Source organism: Meleagris gallopavo, chromosome 11 (genome assembly GCF_905368555.1).
Source record: "Meleagris gallopavo chromosome 11, MGAL_WU_HG_1.1, whole genome shotgun sequence".
In the NCBI taxonomy this organism is placed as follows: Eukaryota; Metazoa; Chordata; class Aves; order Galliformes; family Phasianidae; genus Meleagris; species Meleagris gallopavo.
Genome location: NC_139414.1, coordinates 17,909,983 through 17,934,499, shown reverse-complemented (window position 1 = coordinate 17,934,499; position 24,517 = coordinate 17,909,983). Strand labels below are relative to the sequence as shown.

The 24,517-nt window shown below is 37.4% G+C and overlaps 1 protein-coding gene across 2 annotated transcripts in view; it reads left to right on the top strand.

The window, feature by feature from the left end:
* The window catches only part of NAALADL2 (N-acetylated alpha-linked acidic dipeptidase like 2), a 290,390-nt gene that overhangs the window by 79,554 nt on the left and 186,319 nt on the right, over positions 1-24,517 (top strand). For both annotated transcript variants that reach the window (XM_010716883.4, XM_085233455.1), the window contains exon 2: positions 6,125-6,620. In XM_010716883.4, coding sequence (XP_010715185.2) covers positions 6,125-6,620 — 496 coding nt within the window. The remainder of the gene's footprint in view (positions 1-6,124; positions 6,621-24,517) is intronic.

Here is a 24,517-nt window from a genome sequence, read left to right as displayed (position 1 = left end):
AATCCTAAATTCTGAGAACTGGTCTAGATGACCTGGTTTTGTGTATCACCAGGAGCAGGAGGGAGCTGGTAGGTGAATTGTTCTGCTCTTCTTCCTACTGCTATTAGCTCTGGTTTCTTCAGCAGAAGCAGATCTTGGAAAGGTACTGGTGGTGGTGGTGGTGGTTTTGGGTTTTTCTTAAGGTCTTTTTTTTTTTTTTATTTTATTTTTTAAGAAATGGAATAAGCCTCATTTTTTTATATTAGTTTGTACATTTTAAACTGTAGTGGACTCCTGCTAGCCAAGCTGATTTAGAGTATAAGAGCTTTCCGATGTATATTTTTTTCAGATTTTAGTAGTTAAAATTATTTTCATTCTTTTAAGAGTAATTCAGTTGTGATTGACTGTAATTAAAAAGCAAAAAGCAATTGGGAAAAAAATATATATAGCAAAGTGAAATGTGTCCAAACAAATGACTGGGGGAAAAAAAATATATTGTACAGCACAGAATGAGTCATACAAAATTAACTTTCTTAAAAGCTTCTAGGGCCTGTTATTGCAGCTACTGCTGTCAGCATTTTCAACTTAAACAATATTTACCGTAGTTTTATTTCTCATAAAATTCAACTGTAAGCCTAAATGCAAATGCCTCAATAACAGTTTTGGTTTTTCTTGGTAAAGCTTTGTGGTTTTGGTTCATTTTTCTTTTAGAGGCAATTACAACATCTAGGAGAACATGGTAAAAAATATTTTCTTGATGAAACCTTGACTATGGAAAAAAAAAGAAATGTGCAAGAAGATTGAATGTATTAGTTTGTTGTATAGGCACTTGGTCTGAGGGAGAATGGGAAGAGGGAAAGATGAAGGTTCACAGAATACTTTGGAGGAGATTGATTCTTATGCAGAGGAGGTTGCTGCTAACCTCCAGATCACACAGAGTGCCTGGAAAACTGAGCTGTAACCACCAGAACCAGAGGAAAGACCTACTTTGGGAATGGAAGCCAAGTGAAGGCTGAGTAGTGTTATATGAACAGACAACTTTAATGCAATGGTTAACCGTGCTCTACTCGTTTTTCTCACATTTGATCTGCCTGTTGTTTCTTACTTGACAGTATTGCTCAGTTTTTTCTTTGACTGTTCTCATCTTGAGCCAGCTATTGAAGGAAGCAGGAACAGCACATCGATTTTGCCATTGGTTTTTTTATATGGTTTTTGCAACAAAAAACTTTCTCTGCTGTAACTAAATTGGTTGCCAAGCCCATATCCCAAACACAAGGAAAGGAAAAATCATTATTGTAGAAAATTACAGAAGAGATGATGGAAAAATAATATTTTTTGAATTAGCGTAATGTTGCTGTCGACAAGGGCATCATAATCTCCTCTGCAAACAATCTTTTTTTCAGATCTGAAGAAATGTGTATAGGCCTGAAATTTGGCATCGTCTCAACAAAATACTGAATAGCTGTCAAATACGTTTGAAAGACATGTATGTGTGGTGGGTGTTGATTTCTGGAACGAGTGCAGCTATTTGCCCTTCCATCAGGTGACATACCTGTTTTGTATTCCCTGCATAGAGAATAGAGAGAGAAGAATCAAAAGGAGAACCATTAGAAAACAGCCCCAGATTTTTGTTTTTCTGACTGTACAAAGAAGATGTAATACCTTTAGTACATTTGCTAGGTATAAGTTGCTTTTTCAGAACAAAACGGCAAATGGACCAATGAGGCGTTTGCTCTGGGCAGCGTGTTAATGCTTGCCACTCTTCCTGCTGTGAACATGCCTGAATCCTCTGCTTGTAAACTGGATTTAACAACTACAGCACTAGTCACAAAGATAAGGGAATTTACTGCAATATATTCATATTTCTCTTTGTTGGTTTCATGTTGTATTCATGTTAGTTGACCTTTCTGTAGGGGAGGTATTACAGAGAGCCAATGTGAGATAGATGCAACACCTTTCATGTAGTCCTCATTAGATAGCCTTCAAAGGCTTCATTGATGAGGGATTAAAGTAGGAAAAACATCATAAGAGGTTTCTAGTAGTTTCATAACAAGATGTACCTACCAGACAGAAGGTGAGTGCATTATTTTAACATCAAAGAATAGGTAGTTTTGAAATGGACTTTCTAAGGAAATAATGATCTGTTAAGGTTAACTCACTTAATTTCTTGTGTATGTTCAACTGAAAGGATATTTAGCATTGATTTGATACTTCACTATAAATATTCTCCACGCAAATAAGTGCAAGTATAGAAAGGGACATGAGTTTAATTGCTCATCAGTTTGCTATGTCCAGTATTCCACAATTTATGATCCGCTTTGTTGTCTCTCTAAAAGAGCTTTCAAGGTTATTTGAGCACGTTCAAATTTCTGGCATTTTACAATTGCGCTTTTATCTTTATAATAAAATATGTATTTAGCGGCAATTAACTGTCGAAACAGCTTGCTAGCAGATGGGTTGGGTTTTCTGTCTCCTGAAGTTTTCAGAAGTATGTATCGTTTTATGGTCTTTGTTATTGAGAAGGCTGAGCTAGAGTATCACAGTGGCTTTTCTTGACTTAACAGTTTATCCTTCTTTCTATTGCCTATTTTTATATTGTTGTTCTCTTTGTAACGTTTTCTTTATCCTTCTAATTCTTACCTAGAATTATATTTAACACATAATCTTCAAGTCATGGTGCCCTTTAACCAGCCAAGTAGGACTGCTAATATAAAAAATACATATTTATATCATTCAGAACCAGGCAATAGCTTTCTAAAATCATTTTAAATGCAGTATGGGATCTGATTTCAGATGCTTCTTGCTAAGTTTTTTGTGTCTTTAAATTCAAATAATGAACTTGGATATATTACTATAAAAATGAAGACCGTAACTGGGGCTGTTCTTGCTTTCTTTGTATTCTTCAACTATACCACATGCATTGCTAAGCAGATCCCACCGAAGTCTGTCTCAAGTACGATGCTGAAATGTATTATGATTTTTTTTTTTTTTAATTTCAGTTCATTTAGCTTTCTTTTTCTGAAGTGTGGTGACTGATCTTGGTACTTTGTATGCAAGCTGAGTTCCTAAAATATTATGCTGTGGAGTGCAGTTACTACTCACTGCATTAATAACCATTTAAAGAAATTCTGTATGAATTTTTATTATGTATTTATATGTAGAAATTTAAATAACTTTTATTAATACACTTCATTGAACAATAGCACATGTTTTTAAAATGTCATAAATGCAGAGAAAACTTTAAGTGTTACTGATATACAATGGATGCAATTTATAAATCCAGCAAGATCATTAGCCATGCAACTACGTCTTAAAACTGCCTTTAATTCTTATTCTGTGGGTAATACTGCCATAACCTGTTAGGAGTTATTTGACTAAAGCCTTGTATTAAATGACTCCATTAATTCTGGAGTCAAAATTATATCGAAGAGATTTGCTTCACTTTTGAAGGGCAAAACACTCATCTTTTAATTATTTTCTGGTAGAAAGCAGTATGAAATGGTGCTGGAAAGATGAACCTGTTGGGCAGTTGTTATTACCTAATAGTGTCTTGTGTCACTGATGGTTTGCAAATTATTCCCTTCACCAACAAAACAGGAGGAGACAAAGCAAAAGGAAAGATAAATAGCTTGAAGATTGGTTGGTTCTGCTTTCCAAAGATATTTATTAGCACTTGATGGCTGTGAGGTGCCTGGTAAAATGAGCACAGTGCATCAGTGGACCAGTTCTGAAGCTGACATTATTCAGCATCTTTCCCAAAAACTGGATGAGGAGACAGCACACGCTCTCAGGAGATATTGAAGTGAAGTCCAACTGGGGAAGAGTAGGTTGACGTGGTACACTGTAGACCAGCACTCTGGGATAAGCGTTAAGGGGGTGCCAAATGGAGCAGAGCTGTGATTGAGACAGGCAGTCCCCTGTCTACGGCTTAGCATATCTAGGGATGTTACTGCTCTCCTGTACTGCAAGGTCACAACTGAGTTCTTGTGTCCAGCTTTGGATTTTTCTGTTAAGAAGGATGCTGAGAAATTGGAGAGACTGCAGGCAAATGGTTCCTGATTTAGGGCTTGTTTCTTCTGCTGATGAAGGAAATGTGACAGCAAACTCTTTGGTAGTGGCAGGTGGTAAAAGTAAGGGCAAGATGTGGCACATGAAGTTCAGGCTGATGTTAGGAAAATTTTCAGAAGAGAAGTCCCTCAGCTTAACAGAAAGGTGCTGGCCTCTCTGTCCTGAGAAGTTTTGAAGGTTCAGAAGGACAACACCGTAATGTGCCTGGCAGTGATCCTGCTTTGAATAAAATACTGGACTACATAATCTCCAAAGGTCCCTTGAAACGAATATTTTTATGAATATATGATTATTCACTTGGAAAAATTATAATGTATTATTTTATAGGACTTTAGCTACAAAATTTTTTCCATTTTGTTCTCTGATCTGCAAAGCAATGAAGCATATGCATAATTTTAAGCATGCATCATGGCAAGATGCACAAAGGTACCTCAGAATGGCAGCACTTAAGTGATTGCTAAATTGACCAGAATCTGTGAAGCTCTGAACTATCTACATATTTTCAGGGAAGATATTTTTGCTAACCATTTTTGATCCTGAAGGACACTAGCATGATTTTAAAAGATTCCCTGTGGGCTTTCCAGCAACATTTGGATGTCTGAAAAGCATGCATGTCCATTGATTCAAATGTGCTTAAAATTATGCAATGTGCTTTAACTTAATTCAGCTCACTTTATACTCTTGCTTCCACTGTGAATAGAAGTAGTATTTGGACTGCAGGTGGAGAATTGATATGCAAAGTGTGTATAGTAGGTAAACCTGAAACACGCACCTCAGGTATGTGCTGTCTTTGCTGTTACTGGACTGCTCTGACAAGCATAGACAAGGGATATTTATAGGCCTGAACAAGGAAATAGTCTGTAAATTGGTGGAGAGTGAGACAGACTTTTGGTGGACAATAGGCTGTTCATTATGTCAATGATTTCTAATGTTTGTTCTCTTCAAAAGAGCTTCAAACAAGCTTAATTCCTCTGTGCTTGTAGACTGGGTTCGTCTGTTATGTGGCCCCAGTAACGTTATCTGGAGGTACTTCCTAGAAAGTGCCTTAAAATGTCAAAATGGAAGGATAATGTACTGTAGGGTTTGGTTTGATATCTATCGCTGCAAGAAGCTTAATATCTTTATCATTTTATTCTAGTTGATGAGTCTGAAGTTAGAAAAGCCCTTGATTACAGATACTTATGTGATGGAATAGCTATTGTCAAAGTATGGAGGAAAATGGCACCCCACTGATGCAGTCTGTTAAAAATGGTTTGTTGGAAATTGACTTTGGATGTTTGTACTGGAGGTCAGTTCCCATTGGAGGGCTTGTACTTTCTTCGAAGTATCTAGAAGTATGCCACGCTATTAAAGGACTGATTTTGTTGTTGTAAATATGTATCTGGCAGTGATTTTTATTCATTGAATTGGGAAAAATAAGTGGAGCAAAACAGCTGGGACAATTTCTAAGTAAATTCATCAGTCATTCAGGAACTATGCATTTAAAATACCTATAAATAATAGAATCTTACATCTAAAAAGAAGTCTTTTATTGATGTATAAGTAGAATGTTACTCTGAAATTTCTTTTTTAACTTCTCATTTCCTCATGTTTAGAGTCAGACCAGGCAAGCGTTATTTTTATTTTTCCAACTTTATTTTAGCAGCATTATTTTGTACAGTGTGTGCAATAAAATTGATGTGCACAGTTAAGCTTTAAAATGACTTTCAGATAATAAATAATTGTTTTGGAAATTCTGTACCTTCACTCAAATTTTTATTACTATCTTGAGACTGACAAAAATAATGGACTAACTTTGGTGTTTTGCCATTGGTACTCATCAATTCCCTTTACTCATATCCTTCAATATATTGTATTCCTTTAAATATCTTATTTCCTCTTCGATGTTTATTGTGGGACTACTGATCCTACAACGAATAATGGGAAGGTGGAAATAGAGTGAAACTGAGTTTCTGCTTTTTAATACGTATTTTCAATTCTCCCAGGTTTGCGAAGGAGGCATAAATAAATTGTTTACATAGACGTGAGAAAACAAACACTCAAGTTTGTTTTTTGTTTTTAAAATTTGTTTTCACAGTTAAAAAGATGGCCTATCACAAAGTGAATGCGGACCAGAGAACCCAGGGCCAGTACCTTGACAGTGATGACCTCCAGGCCACAGCGCTAGAACTGGAATGGGACATGGAAAAAGAGCTGGAGGAGCCTGGCTTTGACCATTTCCGACTGGATGGTGCAGTCCAGCATCATCTGGGAAACTCACAGAGCCCTGATCTCGATCTTGAGCCCATCCAGCCATCAGCATCTCCTAAGGGAAGATTCCAGAGACTTCAGGAAGACCCTGAGTACATCTCGCACTATTCAAGACAGTCACCAAAGAGCCACCGCTGCAGTTTTTTTCAGATACTGAAAGTATTTTGTGCTGCTTTGATTTTATTTATTTTTGGAATTGTGATAGGATATTATGCGGGCAAGAAATGCCCTTCTCCTCCAGCATCTCCAGAACCAAATAGCACTCATAACTACCATGAAATCCTCAAGGAAATCAAAGCTGAAAATATTCAGCAAATATACAGGTATGTGTTTTAATATCTATATTTTTTTTACTTAAAGCCATCAAATGTGAATATTAAGAATTCCTGTTAATTTTTAAATTTTATTTATTTTTACTTGCAAACCTGGGATTTCCCTTCGTGAATGATACTTATAATAATGTGGACTTGTCTTAGTTGTTGTCTTACGGAAATATATTTATTTTAAGAGGATCAGTAACTTGTTTGTTCAGTATATTAATGTTACCTTTCATGTATGTTAATTGAAAAAACACGAACTATTCAGATTGAACGTAGGAGAAAGTACCAGTTTTCTAGATGCAGTCAGTCATCAGATAACATTGTTGAAGAGCCATGTGTTAGGTTGTGGTCTGTAATAATTGGATCTCCGTGAAATCCCCGTCTGGTCTGTGGCAAATAGATGAATCTTTGCTCTCTCTTTTCAGCCTGTGACTGCGATGTCAACCTTAAGTTTGTGTGCTTTTGGAGGGGAAAACTGATATCCAAACTATGAGAGATTGTTTTAAGAACATAATCAGGAGGGTAACTCCTTCTCCCAAAATGTTTTTAAAGTTTACTGAATTGAAAAAACAGTGTTTTAATACATAGTACCAATTAGCTTGGGCATGGATATGAAGTTGCCTACTGAAACCCCTGACTGGGTTTTATTTTTATTTTATCATTTCTTTTTCCATACAGAAACTTTCCGCTGATTTGGAAGTTTATAAAGCGCTTTTGTATGAGAGTACAATCACTTTTCTCGTGCAGTGAATGTGGAAGAAACTAGGTTTTCCTGCCAATTTTTTCAAGTTGTTTCTCCATGAAGGAGGAATTGGACTTATTTCTGGCTTCTGGAAGTGACCCAGAGCAGTGAAAGTTCTTTTTTCATGGCAAAGGAAATGCATTGCGCGTTTTTTTGATCACTGGTAGTTCAGAAGTGGCAGAATTTATACACACAGGATTAAGAAGGATTGTTGTAGAGGAAATCCAAAGAGTTTGTGTGGGTATTTCTGAAGTAAATTGAAAGTAATTATTGAAATATTCCAATATAATTTGTCTTTTTTTTCATGTGGTACACTTGAATCTAAAGTCCTCGAAGTGGTTAGTAGCATGCTTTGAACCAGTATTACTACTAAATACAAGTTTAAAATGTGTATGTATATGCATTATAAAGAACTTCATGCCAGTTTTCATGTGCTGTTCTGGCTTGACTTTATGGATCCAATTATGAAAATAATGGGAAACACTATAGGTGATGAATAATGGTGGTGCTGTATGCTAAGGATTTAACTTCTATGTCTGCTCACAAAGGGAAGTAGACTGAGGTCTGTCATTGGGCTTAATCATGAGCAAAGTATTTTAATAAGCTAGATTCTACTGATATGATATTGCAAAAATTGCAGAGAACTCTGTCAGTCTCAGGATGATATTCCAATACATTGATTTGGAATTAGGCATTGCTTGTCATTTTACTATTTTGAAGAGTAGTTTAAGAACATTCTGTTGTTTCATCACCTTTCAAATTATTTTGGCTAACTATTGAATGTTAATTTGAGTATGGCCTTTGGATAAAATCAATTACAGAAATACTTTGCACTTAACAGAACTTACCGTGTTGCCATACTTTAATTAACGTAATACTTGGTGATTTTTTTTTCCCACATAAGAGCAATATTTCTACAAATGTCATCAAGCACTGTTTTTCAGTTCTGTATAAAAATATACAATCAGAGCTTTTAGTTTAGTATATTACCCTCAAGATTTTTCTTTATCCAACATTTTGATCTGAGAAAGTTTTTATTGCATGTTCTGTTAAGCTATTTTTCCTCAACATCTGTTTGTCAAGAGTCAAAGCTATTGCAATGAAACCTGAGTATATGGAGTCCCACAAATATAGAACACACAGCATATGTTTCTTGGGGAAAGAAAAAAAAACCTGACAAAATCAATATGTGTTATTGTAAGTCTTCTTTCAATGTAATATACTTTGAATTACTAGGGATAAGTGGCAGCTGCTTAGCTTGCAATTTCTAAATGTTACTGAGAATGACATTAATTTAATTTTTGTAGCTTACTACTTAGATCTGACTCAATAAATGTAAGAAATTTTGCTAACAATTTTGATAGAGGACTTAAAGGGAAAACGTGTTAAAGACACAATTGTGCCAGTCATTTTACCCCGGTAGACATCAGCTTAATATACTTGGAGGTCTGGAGTGGGAACTTTCTGCTGGGATGACATCTGCTGCAACTAGAAGTTGTTCTGTGTATTGGGGCCCTCTGAGCTTAAATGAAGTTGCTGAGATGCGCCAGGGGACTTCAGTTGATTTATTTTTTTTTATTGGGATTTGGACTGGATTCTGCACAAGTTAAATGGAAGGATCACGTCATATGACAGCAGTTTGTCTTCAGAGTTTGCTGAAATAGGAGAGAGGCATGCCTTCTCAGCTTCTTTTTTGACTCAGACAGTGCTCATTTGCTGCTGTCTTCAAGAAAAGTAAGAGAAACAAAAATAATGAGTCTACTATGTTTATTTTATAGGAAGTTGTGGTCTTTGATTTGATTTCTTTAAATTGACTTTTTAAGTGGATTCATATTGAATGTTAAGTGTAAAGAAAGATGGACTGTTGTGGTGCTGTTCGTGATAATTCTAGCTATACCTTACTTATCTGATTAGTTAATTCTCTCAAACATTATTTTAAAAATCCTGAAAGCCTTATAGTGCCTTATTGTGCCATTCCTTTCAACAATGAGAGTTCTCAGTTTCTAGCAGATTCACAGCCTTACGACTGTGAAAGATGAATACATGTTTCTGTGATTAAGAACACGGACCTACAGACCAAAGACCTTTTCGCTTTGCTCTTCATCCAGTCCGTAGGGCTGTTCTTACATTTCAGTTTTGCTTTTCATTCTATATATCCTCACTCAAATCTTTCTTCACTGAGATTTCTTCCCCCTCGAGCAATAGGGAGGTTTAAATCCCTTCATAATGCATCTAGTTGTAACTAACTGTCCTTTGGAGGCATATCTTTTCCTCCTTCCAGCTGGTAATATCACCTGCAGAATCTCACAAATCCATCTCTGGCAAGAATTGATTTGTCACCAGTGCCTGGTTCTATCCTCGACTTCAGCTTAGTACTTCAAAGGGCTGTAGGAAAGTAGGTAGAAGCAGCTCACCTTACATGGTCATTGCCAAAGAAACAAAAGTTGCTTTGCAGTGAGGAAAGGGCTTTATATCTTTGTCTGAAAGTGAGAAAGGAAACTTCCTTCAGACCCGAGTTTCTCCTGTCCCTCAGCAGTTATATTCAGTGTTGTTAAATCTTTGGAGCTTCAAACATTTGTATCAAGTAAAACTTGCAAAATACTTGGCAAGCAAACAGAGCCCAGAATGTCTTGGAAAAGATGAACTGTGGAAATTTGGAATGAATTAAATTTCCAAGTTGCTTATAGGAAAAACTGAATAATTTGTCCCATAAATGAGAAATCTCAGCCGGAATAGATCATCACCTTCTAATGGGAAGAGTACAAGGGGAGAAAGGATAAACAACTGATTTTGTTGTGCTCCTGGTGGCTTCTCCCCGGAGAGACCCATTCTGTCCCCACTGCCATTAATAGCTACTGTTCATTAAAGCTACATGCTGACATATTCATGGGTGAATAGCTGGCCTAGACCATTTCTTGCTTTACCTGGGGTCTGAGCAGCTATCTGTACGTTCTCAGTATGCGAATAAATCCTGACTTCTGTCATGCCAGCACGGGAGAAATATGTTGCAAAAAGTAAGTCTGTGGGAATTCATCCTATTTGCTGCTGTGTATCAGTCCCAGATATTTATTGTATTGCCGTAAAAATGCAAGCACTAAATATAGTCAGCCTGAATCTGAAGTCCTCTCTGCTGCATCTTTAGAAATTGATATTGTGATGCTCCTGGGTAAGCAGGTGCTCAGTGATCTCTCTGGATTTATTTCTTTCCCCTATTTTGCGTAGTCACTTGGGATTCTTTTTATTCACATGACGATTTTCAATGTGTATTTATAAGTACAAAGACCTTTTGAAAGCAGATAAGAGGTAATATCATACAAGTGAAAGTTCCCCGTTATCCTCCTGGTACCTCACCCATAAAGAATGGCTCTGAGAACATGAGGAGGTATCTTTTGTGCAAGAAAGATGCCCTGCATGACCCAAGCCATTATCTGCGAAACACTAACTTGATAAATTTCAGCTCCAGATACCCACTTATGTCAAATGTGATTTTTTCCCCTGCCCCAAAATAGTCTCTATTTGTACTTCAAAGCTATTAGAAAGGCTTGTCTGTTTTATAGTTTTCATTGGTTTTATTTGATTTGCCCCCCCCTCCCCTTTTTTTTTTGAAATGGCTTAACATAGCTCTTTCATTTGTTTTTCTATGGATGGAAGAAAAGTGTTACGTTGGTATAGCAATATGTAGTTTCTTCCATTAGTGTCAGTTGCAGCATATGCTTATAAAATTCCTCTTCCTGTTTGAAGAAACATCCTAGCTTATGGTTTATTCAACATCTAAGGACACGATTTATATATATCAAGTCCATTATGCAGCTTACTAAAAACAATTTTCCCCCTCTGTTGATTATTTTTCTTAATGATAACCATACAAATATATTGAATCTGAGATGTTTGATTTGCGAAATCATTTACAGTAAAATGTGATTTTTTTGTGTTATAACTGTGTCCTCTGTAAATGAAGTGCACAGTGTTGCTTTAAAATCATTTTTTGTAAGCAGTACACCAGTGTGATATAGTAATGAATTAGATCCAATAAGCTGTACTTTCACATTGGCATAATAAGTAATGAGTCCCTTGATAAATTTTCTTATCTGTCACAGCCCACATGAATGGCTTCTGCCTTACTGCAGCTTTCTCAAATCATCATGCAGTTCTGTGCTAGGAAAAACAGAAAGGAAATCGCAACTGGGACAACTTATCTGTTCAGAAACACTTTAAAAGACAAAAAAAAAATAAATTAATTTTGTTGTTGAGGCATAAGAAAATGACAGATACTGCCAAACCTCTGAGACCTTTTCATACAAGAAAAGAAGCTGAAGGATTTGTGCATTGCATATGATGTCCTCCATGGCTACAAACTGAAAACTGAGAATAATGCTTTGGAGTATTCTCCTATAATGGTATAATTCCAGGTTGTTTATTTTGTGGAAGAGCAAAATGTGTAGATTAGTTAACATGGAATTTTTTGAAGGCTTTTCTTTTTTACCTTTTTTTCTTGATTTTTTTTTTTTTTTTTTTTTTTTTTATGGCACATTATCTATTTCAATGCAACGTTCATAGGTTTGGGGTAGAAACACGAGAGGAGGAAGATAGGGGGCAGTCCAGTGCTGCTGAGAGATGACGGTACTGAGGATAGTGGTCCTGTTCTGTGTTAGGTGGAGCAGGACCAGAAACCTGGACTCTCACATTGGAGTGCTTTCTTATGGAATATCTAAGTGTTGATCCAGTGCCTCACATTTTCTAATGAAAAGGAACACCTGTTTTTCATAGGCTATAGAAAGCAAATGAATTTTGCTCTGATGACTCCTTTTTGGACTGTGTAATTTTATCTTTTAAAATTGGGTTACCTTGCCAATTTGCCTCAAATTTGTTATAAGCAGATGTGTGGCTAGAGTTTAGAGGGAAAACCAATTTCCACGGCTATTAGACATCTACCTCTTTACTATGACTGCTGAAAAGTATGGGGCAATTTAGTCCTAATTAGAAATAGCAATTCTCAGCAGTGACAAGTACTACTTTTTATTGCAGATGATGAAATGAGCTAAGCCAGCAAGGGTTGACAAGTAATTTGCTTTTTTAAGGTCTAGCATACTTCACTCTCACCTGCTTGGGTGGTCAGGGGATTGACGAGGGACTGATTCCCTCAGTTTCCCTGCTTTCAAGGTCTCAGGACAGGTTAACGTCCCCCAGACCTCATGCCTTTGCTGGCAGGTGCTGAATGCTATTTGGAAAGCAAAGGATTTCTGAGGGTTGCTTCTTCAGCATGGGGCAAACTGGAACAGATGGCAAAACATTTATGAATCACAGAGCAGTAACAGTTTGTGCAGTGTTTGGTATACCTGAGGCTTAATATTGGACTATACCTGAAGAAGTATTTGACTAGACATTTCTGAGTGATTCTGACAATAATACCGGCTAAAAGGCAGTATTTACAGGCAAAGGTTTTATTTATGTCTCCACTCCTCAGTTTTATAGACATAACCATATGTCTTCTAACAGAAAGATTCTGAAGAAAAAACCATCAACCATCACGTTCTGTTGAGACAACAAGCAGTATTCTTTTTTTTTTTTCCTAGTAGAGCAATTGCTTCCAACAGGGAAATATAGAGGATGTGGAAATTGTACAAAGTAGTTTGGCAGTGTCCAGTCTGTGCACCTTAATACAAGGAGAATTAACAACCTTGGCTAGTGGTCCCAGGAACATACTTATAAAGATACTGAGAAACAAACATTCCAGAACAAAGACTCTTAACAATTTAATTACTGGCACAAGATGCCTTATCTGCTAATTGCCTGAACAACAGGAAAAGTGTGCTCATGCTGAGGTAACTGTGTTGGCACTCAGCGTGACGGTGTGCTCAAGGGTGGCTGTTTTCCCCAGGGAGGAGACGGTGGCACAGGGCGTTGCAAGTTCCCTTTGTACCATTTCTTAGGCACCAGAACTAACAAATTCCTGTTTAGGATGCATCTCTCATCAGCAGACTGTAAAACTGAAGTCTATTGGTACTCTTGAGATGCAGCTTTTGAATGGAGTTCTGCAATTCCATGGTATGCACTGCAACAATTAGCAATTAGTTTCCTGCCTGTACACATAAATCAAATTAACAAAGCCTCGAGGGGCAAGAGTTTTCTCAGCCCTCTATGGTTGTGCTTTGACATCCAGTTCCCTGCAGTCAGCACCTATGACAGCTATCTACTAGAAGCCTGCTAATAAGTCAGGCTGTTACCAAATTCACTGAGACCAGCAGGACTGCAGTTTGTGTGGTATTAGCTTACCAGTCATGCAGCGCTCAGGACTGAAGGCTACTAACGGGCAACACTAGGAATCAGTCAGAGATAATGAAATTGATATTGTCTGAATAATAATCAATTTTAATAATTGTCATCTATGGTAGTCTTGCAGTAAGGGGCTTCTATTCTCACTTCAATTCTCTTTGAAAGCTGATGAGTTTCTGAAGTGTTATTAGTTGCCATGCTGAAACAAATATAAAAGTATGAAAAAGATCATCCTTTTCCATTAATATTGGAACTTGTCCAGTGTTAGACTTTCAAAATTAAACAAGTTTATTTCATGGTTGCTTTTCCACAGTTTCTTGAAAACTCTTTATGGACAAGAAGTTAAATAACTCAGGACATGTGTATGGATCTTTGAATATACGCCGTCTCAGTAGATAATAATCTTAGAATGAGAGTGCAGTCTCACCCTTCGTGTAAGCTAATGTTTCCCTTGGACACGTTTAATTGACTGAAATTTACATGCAGATGAGTTCTTGATGAACTAGTGTCAGTCCAGGATAGAATATCATGTCACACCTCTCTTTCTTCCTATTTTTTAATGGGTGAAAATGTTGAAATATTCCAGTTAGATATAAGTTTCCTCAGCTACTATTTCTTCTTTTTTTTTTTTTTTTTTTCATAACAGAAGAATAGTGAACTCAAGTGTCACTGCCAAAACTAAGTATTCTGATTTCTCAGAAGTAAAACTGTTTGGAAATCCTGAATTTGGTATATTTATTCCTAGTTTGAATTTTTGTATATGCATTGAAAAAGAAACTCTGGTCTTCAACCAGCTTAGTGTCTTTGTTTATATTTTGTGAAAGCTGGAGAAAATTTAACAACTTCCATCTTAGCTGTTGTGCAGTTTTTCTTTCTTTTCGATAGTATCACATAGATTTCCTTGTACCAGTTCTTCCACAGTCATAAAAGATCAGTATATACATTTTTTCTTTTTTTTTTTTCCTTACATTTTCCAATGGGAGCTCAAACTTTGTTGACCAGTGGGCTAATAGAGCAGCTTGTAAGGCTTAAGGGCTTTATATACACTTACATACTTATGTTCTGCTCTTTGAAATAATAAATTTTGCTTTTTTTCCAAATGGTGAACTGCAGCCTGAAAGCTACAGAAGCCCAGGAGTTTTTTTGAAACAGTAGAAGACAGTGGGAGGAAGCAGTGATAGTTTAAAATGGATAAGGAGACCGTGAAAATGTCACCTTTCATGGAAATCATTTTCTTTGTTCCAGCAGGGCATTTGTGATTTAGCGGAGTGCTCACATATTTATGGGTTATGATTATGGCTGAGGCAGGAACATGTTCCCAGCAGTTCTGGAATCTGTTTCTTGTCGAAGGCTACGTGAGACAACGCTGATGCAGTGCAGATTGGGACCATTTAATTATTTAAATAGCTGGGTGAGTGCTATTTGTGAGCAAAAGGTGGTAGCTCTGGGAAGTTGCTTGTTTCATGGCCATTTGTTTGCAATGGTTACTAAATGCTTTTATTTTTAATAAAGGCCAAGCTAGGTGATGGGCCTTGTGATGTGCATTATTAAATACATAGATGAGCTTAAAAAAAGGCCATACGATCATGAATAAAGTTACCATTCCCTATCAACTATTTAGGGAACAAAGCAAGAAACTGAATTATTCATTATATGCTCAGTGTAAGGCAAATGGAACCTGCTGCTGTGTTGCTAGCAGTGCAGAAAGTGACTAAAAAACACAAATGGCTTTCTCTGTATTATCATGCTTGGTTTTTCCTTGCAAATATTTCTAGAAGGTGCTTAAGAAAATTAAACTCTGTTCCTCCTCCCCCCCAAAAAAAAACAAAACAAAAAAGATAATTCAATCTGTATAGTTCCTGAGAATCCAAATATTGTCTCTGGGGGTTTTATTTCTAAATTATTCAGCTTACATATATGCTAAAATGATAGATAAGACATTGTGTTTTGGAAATGAATATAGGCGTTCCTTTTATTCTCATGGAATTTTTTTTTAAACTTGAAATAAGTTTTGCAATTACTATTTCCTATGGACATAAATATGTATATATATTTATACAGTCGTCTATACATGGGATTTTGCACATATGTGAATGCATATGAACTTCTGCAAAGTAGCTAAAGCTCGGTCACTTGTATTACGAATCTCAAAAGTTTCATATATTCTAGTGTTCAGTATCTCTTCTCCCTGTGGTTGTGGCTGAAACCTGATTTCCATTCTAATCCTAGGCCCAGAGGTATTTTCTGTATTTATAAGTCCTTTGAAACTGTAGGAACTGAAATACTATGATGACTATGTTATCATAGAACCTAGAAAGTTATTAAGGATGCAGTTCTGCAGGGAACGATGGGCCTCAACTCCTGAAGAAGTTGGTAGCGTTTTTTTAGCAGTAGATGAGAAATAAAAGTTAAATATGAGTTTGAGGACTCATTTCCTTCATAGTGAAGTAGGTGTTAGGCAACGTAAAATATTAAGTTGATCACAGCGCAGAAGTACTTCGATGTTAAAATAGATATGTGAGCTCCTTTGTCTGGTGTGGGAAAACAACATAGCAAGGATCAGTGGCTGAAAGAGGAAGCATTACATTAAAAACAAAAGTACTGATCAAGTAAAAAAGATGAGATGAAGTGACGTATTGGTTCCTTCATGAAAATTTTCTAATCTATGCATTTTATCTTTATTTTTTTTCCAAAAATATTAGCAAAGTGTACTGAGCTCAAATTTGTTACATGTACAAAAAATTCTCTTGGAGTGTAATTTTGAAGATTCATCACACTTCTGCAGTGTGATGAGTTCCTCAGATTGTAGGGCTTTTCTTTTATTTTGCTAATATTAGCAGCTCTGCATTTTGACCACATTTTAAAATCCTAGGAGCTGACATGCCGTGCACAGACCGTAGTGCAGACCTTTGAGTGCCAGAACTGGAGATGACACCCAGAGGAGCAGGAGAACTGAACTGTGTGTGTGATCTGTAGCACTTGTACAAACGCTTCTAAATGAAAGGGACTGTGTTAATGCAGTGTATGCCTAGTCTTGTTACTGTGGGGGTCGAGTAAACTAAGAAAAACTTTAAAGGAGAATGAGAAGATCACATTCTGCTCAACTGTACTGATGGAACCATGGGCCTGCTCTGCTGACCAGCCCACTGCCTTCACATGGGTTTCTCACAGAGGAAAAAGCAGCTCTTTACATTAAAGGCTCAAGGCTACAGTGCCCGCCTTTCCTTCTGTTTTTTATCACTATTTGGTAGGCGAGATCAGATTCTTAAAGTTTTTAGCAACTGGTTTCTACGAAAGGGCAGTGAGAGTTTGCTCTGCTGTTAGCGCTGAACTTCTGAATCTCTGGAGTTACCACTTATTTTCCTTTTTTATTGAGCTATTTTAAATAGCTTGTCTGAGAAGATTTGATATTATTGTTGTCTTTTGATTAATAAACTGAACGAGAAGAGAGGTTCTGGGGCTTGGCAGAAACAAAGCTGGGGCTGAGCTTGGTGCTGCCATGCTCTGCTAGAGCATGCACAGGGCTGTTTATAGCACATCGAGGCCTTGAGGGCATTATCTTGAATTTGCAGCTCTCGACTGGCTGAAGTTTTGTTGGTTTTTGTTTTTGTTTTTTTAAATTTATTTCTTGATGACAAAACAGGCCCTGTTAAAACAAGAATCATTTGGAATTACTGCAGAAATACAAAGCTAAATAAATTAAATCCTACTTTAGTCTTACGGATTTGGAAATTGGTTTTATATGCTTTCGTCACATCCTGACTGGATTAACCTAGCTCTCTTTGTAGAGTTCTGCCAGCGCTGCCGCTGCAGAAATTGCAGCATGTACGGACTGCGGCTGCAGCAGCGATCAGCGTTGCCGTGAGGAAGAGCAAGGCTTGCCGAATTTTCAGTCTCTTTCGTGTGCATCTCATTTTCTCCTTTCTTCTTTCTTCATACATCTGGAAGTTAAACAGGTCTCAATGTTTGGGAAACAGTTAATTGGATCGGGATAAATCATACCCAGGATTAAATTTTGGAAGATTGGATCCCATCCCCTTTGTTAATGTAATTAAGACTGACATTAAAGATCACATTATCCTGTATGAAATTAGGCTCTCAGGTAAGCGAGAGGCTCTGCAGGGAGGTTGCTGCATGGTGCTATCTCTTGCCATGATGAGCACTGCTGCCTGAGGAGCAGTGCCCTGTGTGGGCGGAGCCAGCTGAGCCGCCATTTTGTTTCCTCTCAGCACTCAGGTGCAGCCCAGTGGAACGCCTCTTGCAGAAAGATCAGCTTTTCTTTGCCAAAAACTGTTCTGGTAGCCTTGTGAGGTACACAGAGAAGTGTCTGGAGAGTATAGTGAGTGTGCTGGGCTCTGCTCGTAGGGACCTAGATGATCTTGCAGGTCGTTTCCAACCGTGTGATTTTATGACCTGCTGCTGTTTTGACTCAGCTCCATTTTTGGCGGCCATCTCCTTGCTCTCAGCACAGGCTGATTGCCGGTGTCCTGAACACTCGTGATTTTTTTAAGATCAATTTTTTGGTCTAGTAAAATTTTTTTCTAATGGGAGTGCAGTACTGTCTTAGCCATATATCAGACTCTTGTCAGTGGGCTGCCTTTCCTCAGTTACCTGTTCAGAACCGCCTCAGGGAAGTCCCAAGGCCCTGGCAGGCATCCTACTGGAGCACCTCGCCCCCAGGGCCTCGCACCCCCCTGGGCCTCACAGGCTGCAGCTGAGCTGCCTTGCTGAAGGCTGTTTGCTTTTGCACAACAGCTGACTCTCCTGAGATCGTGTCCCATTTGCTTCTGCTCAGATAAAACCGCTGACATTTCCACCATGTCTTTCAGCATAGGAAGGTAAATTTCTTTGTAAACTTACCCAGAGATGGCTGTGCTTTCTAAAGAATTCAGGATGATTGAGTTTGGGTTATTCGGTAACTGTATTTCAGTCTACCCCAAAGTAATTAATGTTAAGATTGGATTGTATCCTAGATCCTTGGTGCATAAGGACCCTTTAAGTCCTTTTATTTGTTGTATGGTAAAGACTGATTGCAGGCTGTTATATATCATGTGACTCCTGGTTCAGCAGAGATGCAAAACAGATTTATCTGAAGATGAGTCTAACTATTCGTTGTGTATCATTGCGCTATTCATTAGTGTTCTGAGTAATGACTTTGACTGAGATGAGAATGGTGATATTGCATCCATAAATCAATATCTATTATCTCAGAGGAGAAGTTGTTACTTTTTCTAGAATGAAAGTGGTTTTATACAGGAAGGTTTGTAATAATTGTCATACTGTAGTTTGTACACAAAGCACTTCTTGGTTTCTCACGGTAGACTACAATATAGCACATAAGTTGAAATCATAAAAAGATACCTCAGAGAAGAAATGTGACCTTATAGAAAGTGATAGGGCTGTTTTTCCTGAATCGACAAAAGAGGTATCATAATACTGACTGTATATTGCTTTCAATAGATGACACCACAGTAATGGGAAATTAGAGTTCTTTTCTAGATTGCCATCCAGCTACAAGGTACATCTTTGTACTTTCTGTATTGCAAATAAATGTAGCTTCACTTTCAATTAAGAATACTGTTAAAGATCGCCAGAAAAGCTATTTTGGCTTTGGTTTTGCTCTCTTCCCCTGCCCTATGTTTCAAATTGTGGTAATATCTTGAATTTATTCAAGTTTGTTTCTGTTGTTATTATAGCTGAAAGAGAAATAACCCATACCTCTTAGCATATGTTTCAGACAATATTTAAACTGCCTTGGGAATATTCGAAAAGACGTGGTAAAATGAAATGATTTTTACTTACAGTATTACTTGAGCCCATAAAGCTAGCACTAACTTAGAAAGAGACCATATTCTACAAGATATGGAAAATTAAAGTGAATATTTGTTTACAGCTAATTATATGGTTTTGATTTTATGTAGTAGAGGAAAGCAGGGTAGAGATGCCCTTATCTTATCTTGAATGAAATGTAACAAAAATTGCCTTTGAATTGCTTTTACCTGTTTACCTAAATAATTCCAGGCTTACTGGAAAAATTATATCTTACCAGCCTTGAATACATGGAAACTAGTTGTAGCTGTTAAACTTTAACTGAACAAAATAGTATTATAATAACTGGTTGTTGCCCAAAACAAAAATAGTCGTAGCATGCTCAGACATTTTTTATGAATAAGGAAATTGAATCGTGGAATTTGGCTGTTAATGCAGCCTTAATTGTTGAACTTCAGGTTAAATGTTGAATATTGAGAACTGTATAAGAGATTGCAAACAGCCTGAAACTTACTACTTACGCTATTTAAAAGTGATTTGATACTTCAGTTTAATTCAGTTTAAATGGAGGTGAAGGGCTTTTAAGAAATAGTTGAACCACGAAATTGTTGACAGCTAAGTTATACAGACATGAAAAAGTTTTATAGTTGAAACCTTGACTTTATTACTGTAGTGCTAGAGTCCTGCTGTTATAAAGGCCCTAATGATTCCTGCTTGAGTCCTGTATCCTATGGTTGATACATATCCAGCATCTTTCGAGATTCATGTTGAAATACTAAATACTGGATGAGCTTTTTGGCTGCAAGACTGGCTTTGCTTTACCTCTCCAGCTGCACAGCTCTGCTGGGATCTGCCAGATGGATTCTCATATTGTTCGTATTTCACATCTAAGTTAAGCAGTTCACCCCACGTGCGCTCACCTCCTTAATTCAAATACCAGCAGCACACTGTACCTCACTTGCTGATTTTGCAGAATGCTTTGGGGCAACTGTTAGGAGGAAGCCCTCCAAATGTAACTATCCTGCTGCGTGCTGGTTGGCGTGTTATTTAGGTACTGAGAAGAGAAAGTGTAGGGAAGTGCAGCCAGATGGCAGAAAGAAAGCTGATCTGCGGCTGGTTGTGGGAAAGAAAGGGTGCGCGAGTCATCTGTAGAAAAAGGCTTATTCTTTTTAAATTAAACCTCTTGACTTCGTAGCTAAGGTGTGTGACACCAAAAAGTTTCTGCGTCAGTAATGCTTTGAGCACATTTTTGAAAGATTGTTACCCTCTGACTACAACAAATTTCATTTTAAATATGTTTATTTTTATTCCAGAAGTTCAGCTAGAGTTTGCATTGCTTCCCTATTGAAGGTAATTTGATTTCAGATTGCAGCAGTTTGGAGGTACATAGATGGAAGAAAAATACTTCCATAACAACCATACTGTATGTAAATCAGCATACTCAGGCGAAGAGTTTGGTGCTAAGCTACAAGTTATGTCTTAAGACTGAATGATTTATGGATTCGATATAAGACTTAAAAATTTTGCTGTACCTGTCTGTTTTTTAATAACTTCTGTGTCATCCTTCTGGCGAATACTACGTGTATGTAAGAACGTTGAAGGTAAAGCAAGTAATCATATCCTAATGTGAGATTTGGAGAGAAGGGCCTTCAGAAATAGGTAGTGACATTAATATTTTTTGTTTTTATGTCAGACAAATGCTAAAACCTGATGTGAGTTCTCAATAGGTTAGCAGAAATGTCATTCCTGGTCAGACTGGAGTGATTCCGCTGAAGCTGTTTGGGTATGATGCATTATATGCTGCTGTTGTTTTCTTGTTTACATAAGTGGATTTGCATGGGTTGGTGCTCCAAATATTGGGCCACTGAAAACCACCTGCATCTGCTGAGGTACTGAGACAAAAACTCTGGAGGCTGGCCAGGTTTCTGCAGTGCTTTTGCTTACGTGTTTGACAGTAACATCTGGTAACGCAGATGCTGAATTCTAGAGAGCCATAATTATTTTGAGAGTAGGGAGAAGTTGTCACACGTAGTTATTATCATGCTACTATCACAGGTATTAGAATCAAAGAGATCATTTTGTTCTTTGCTGACAGCATATGTTTTCTCAGCTTTGCAGAAGTGCTATTTTGATGCCATGCAATATGCAGATTAAAAATTATCTTGTTTTTAAGCAGCTTGAAGGTTAAAGAAGAGCAAAAACAATGTAACTGTAAAATGCTTTGTTTCTTCAGAATACCAGTTCCACCAAAATTGTGATTGCTGACAAAATATGTCAGACTTGTCCCCCTATTTATGCCCCTCATGAATAATACTGTTGGATTTGGTGCTAGTAAAGGAAGGTGCCTTGGCTCTGTTCATCTCAGGTGTCATTTTTTGTTTTTTGACTTCCTACATCATTTCGAGGCACAGCATGATGGGAAGGAGCATGACAGCTGGAATGTAAGGAACTTAGGTATATACAGAGGTATTGCAACAAATATTTGTGTCTACTGAGAGAGAAGTTGAAACTCTATTAGTAGAATAATTGTGGAACTTTAATTCAGTTGTCCAGTTTGATGTTGGGAATTTCCATCCTATTGTACAAGAAACTTTTTTTTTTCATTTAAAATGGGGGAAAAATGACATTTGATACTTTTTGATTTGTTTATAGTAAATACCGTATTTTCCTCTTAAAGCTCTGTGTTTGGACATCTGCACGGCAGAAATGAGCATCTTGTGAGATTTCTCAAGTCTGTTCTGATGCACAGTAACGTTTTACCATTTTTCATGGCTTATGTTTTCAGTAATCACATTTAAAAATCTCTCAGACAACACTAGTTTGTAATGGGGCTAGGAACAAAATTCAGGCACAAGCCAAATCTCTCTCCTCTCTATGAACCCAATCAAATGTACTTAAAAATCCCTGCAATATCAAGGACAAATGTGATTTGTCTTATAGCTGCAAGGATATGATGAAAATTTGAGTAAGTGGAACTGATTGGGTGTAGGATTCCCAGGATTAAGATTATAAGTACATAAAATCATCCTAATGTCATCTTCTGATGCCTCAATCTGAAATTAGTCGTGAGAGCAATCTCACGAGAGTAACCTGTATTCATTCAACACAAAATGCTTTGTTTCCTTTAAAATTCGACTTACATCTTAAGGAAAATGGATTGAATGTCTATATCATTTCTGACTTTGTTTTGCTCTGATCGTGGTCTGCCTGGTTTTAGAGTATTACTGCAGAGTGCACTGTTCTCTTGCCAGCTTGGGGAAAGCAGGACTTGCTGCTTTGCTCTATATAACATTTGCAGCCTTCTTTTTGGATAATGATTGCAGCTGCAGATGGGATCAGAGATGTGTTGTCTTACTTGCCTTGCCTCCCCATTGCCCTGCCTTTTTCTCCTTTATGCTGCCACTAACCCTCACAGGGCAGTTGGTCAAATGGTTTAAGGAGCTGATCTACTGAAAAGTTATCTTATGGCTAAAGTTACTTAAAGGAATGGTATTTTTCAAACTCACCAGCTTTCCTTTCTATCTAGCTCCACAGCTGCTTGGGTCCTTTGTGAAAGTCAGGATGTCCCAGTGGATGTAGCTTTCACACTACTTTTCTGGTAACGTTGGGCAAAAGACCATAGATACACATTTCTTACCACAAGAATGAAGAGGCACAGTGCTGCCTGTGACGTACATCTGCCTAAATGCTGCCTCAAGGCAGAAAGAAGCAGGAAGTGCATGTCAAGTGGAAGCAGACAATTTATCAAGTAATAAAAATGTTAATCATTTTGGATGCTTTTTTCTTCAGATTGTGTGAATTAAATCTCTAGCAGTGTGATTATTTCTGTTCAGATGTTTAATTCATCTGCTATCTTAAAATGTTAATAATTTAAAATAGTATTTTTTTTTCAATTTTTCTTTGTGTTTAATGGACATTGCACGGTGACCTGAACATGTTTTTTTCATTAACCTAATGTATATCTCAAACACTTATTCTGGAGTCACTTGGGAGGTATGCTGATGGAAAGACTTTATATAACCTTATTCCTTTGGCATCTGATTTCTGCTAGAAATATTGTTTATTTTTGAGCTATGTATAATTATAGTCCAAATAACTTCAAAGAAAAAATAACTTCTCAAAAGTTGTATTTATATTAGGGGGCATTTTTGTCCAGCTACATCTTTCAGGTTGCTATCCTTGAGTGGATAAGTTGAGTCTGCTCCTTGCAAATCAGAGAATTGGCATTTAGTGAATTCTGAATGTGCATTTCCAACTATTCTAGTTGGAAAGTGTGAAGTGTGCCTATTTAGTATGCAAAACACCAACCAAAATGGTGTGTGACCTTACTAGGAGTTGGTGTGACTCTGATTCCTTACCGGCCTAGCACGATTTCCCCGAAGAAGATGATAAAGAAGAAAGCAGTGTGCCCATTCACTGACGTAAGTGCAGAGTTGAAGGCAGCTGTACATCTTCCTCATAAAGTGATGTTCTCCTCTTCTATGTAAATGTGAATACTATGTGAATAGCCTGTATGCAGTTTGCTCTGATTTACAATGACGGCTCAGGTTTTTGTGCTTTGTTCAGGAGCACAGTTCAGTGACTGCTTTTTCATGGGTTAGGAAAGGCAGCTTTTTTCCTTAAGGAAAATTCCATAAGAGGATATTATTGCAGATGAAAGCGAGTGACGAAGCTTTGAGTTATTGCATTATATGCGTAATCCATGTGCAGAATCAAATATATGATTAAGTAATCTGTGGTGTCATGGGATTTTGTCTTTGAATCGTATAAATTAGGTCTTTATCATGGATGCATTTTATGGAGTTTAATGTATCCCAAGAGTGAATATAGACCAAAAAAAGATGATGTTGCTGTTGGAGTTGTACTGACAAATTCCAGGGATCGAATTGTGCGTGTCCTTGAGGTCTGGTGGTGAGCAGTCAGTTGAAGGGAAACTTCACTGCTCTGTGCTTTTGGGGAAACAGGTGGGTAAGTATTTCTGCTAACCAGTGGAACTGTATGGCCCACACCAACCAGTCCTATCCTGTGCCTGCCCTTACTTGCCCTGCTGCTATGGGAAAGGATGCTGCCTCTGTGTGAGTGAAGATTTCCTGAAATTCTTTGTATCTTCCGTGAC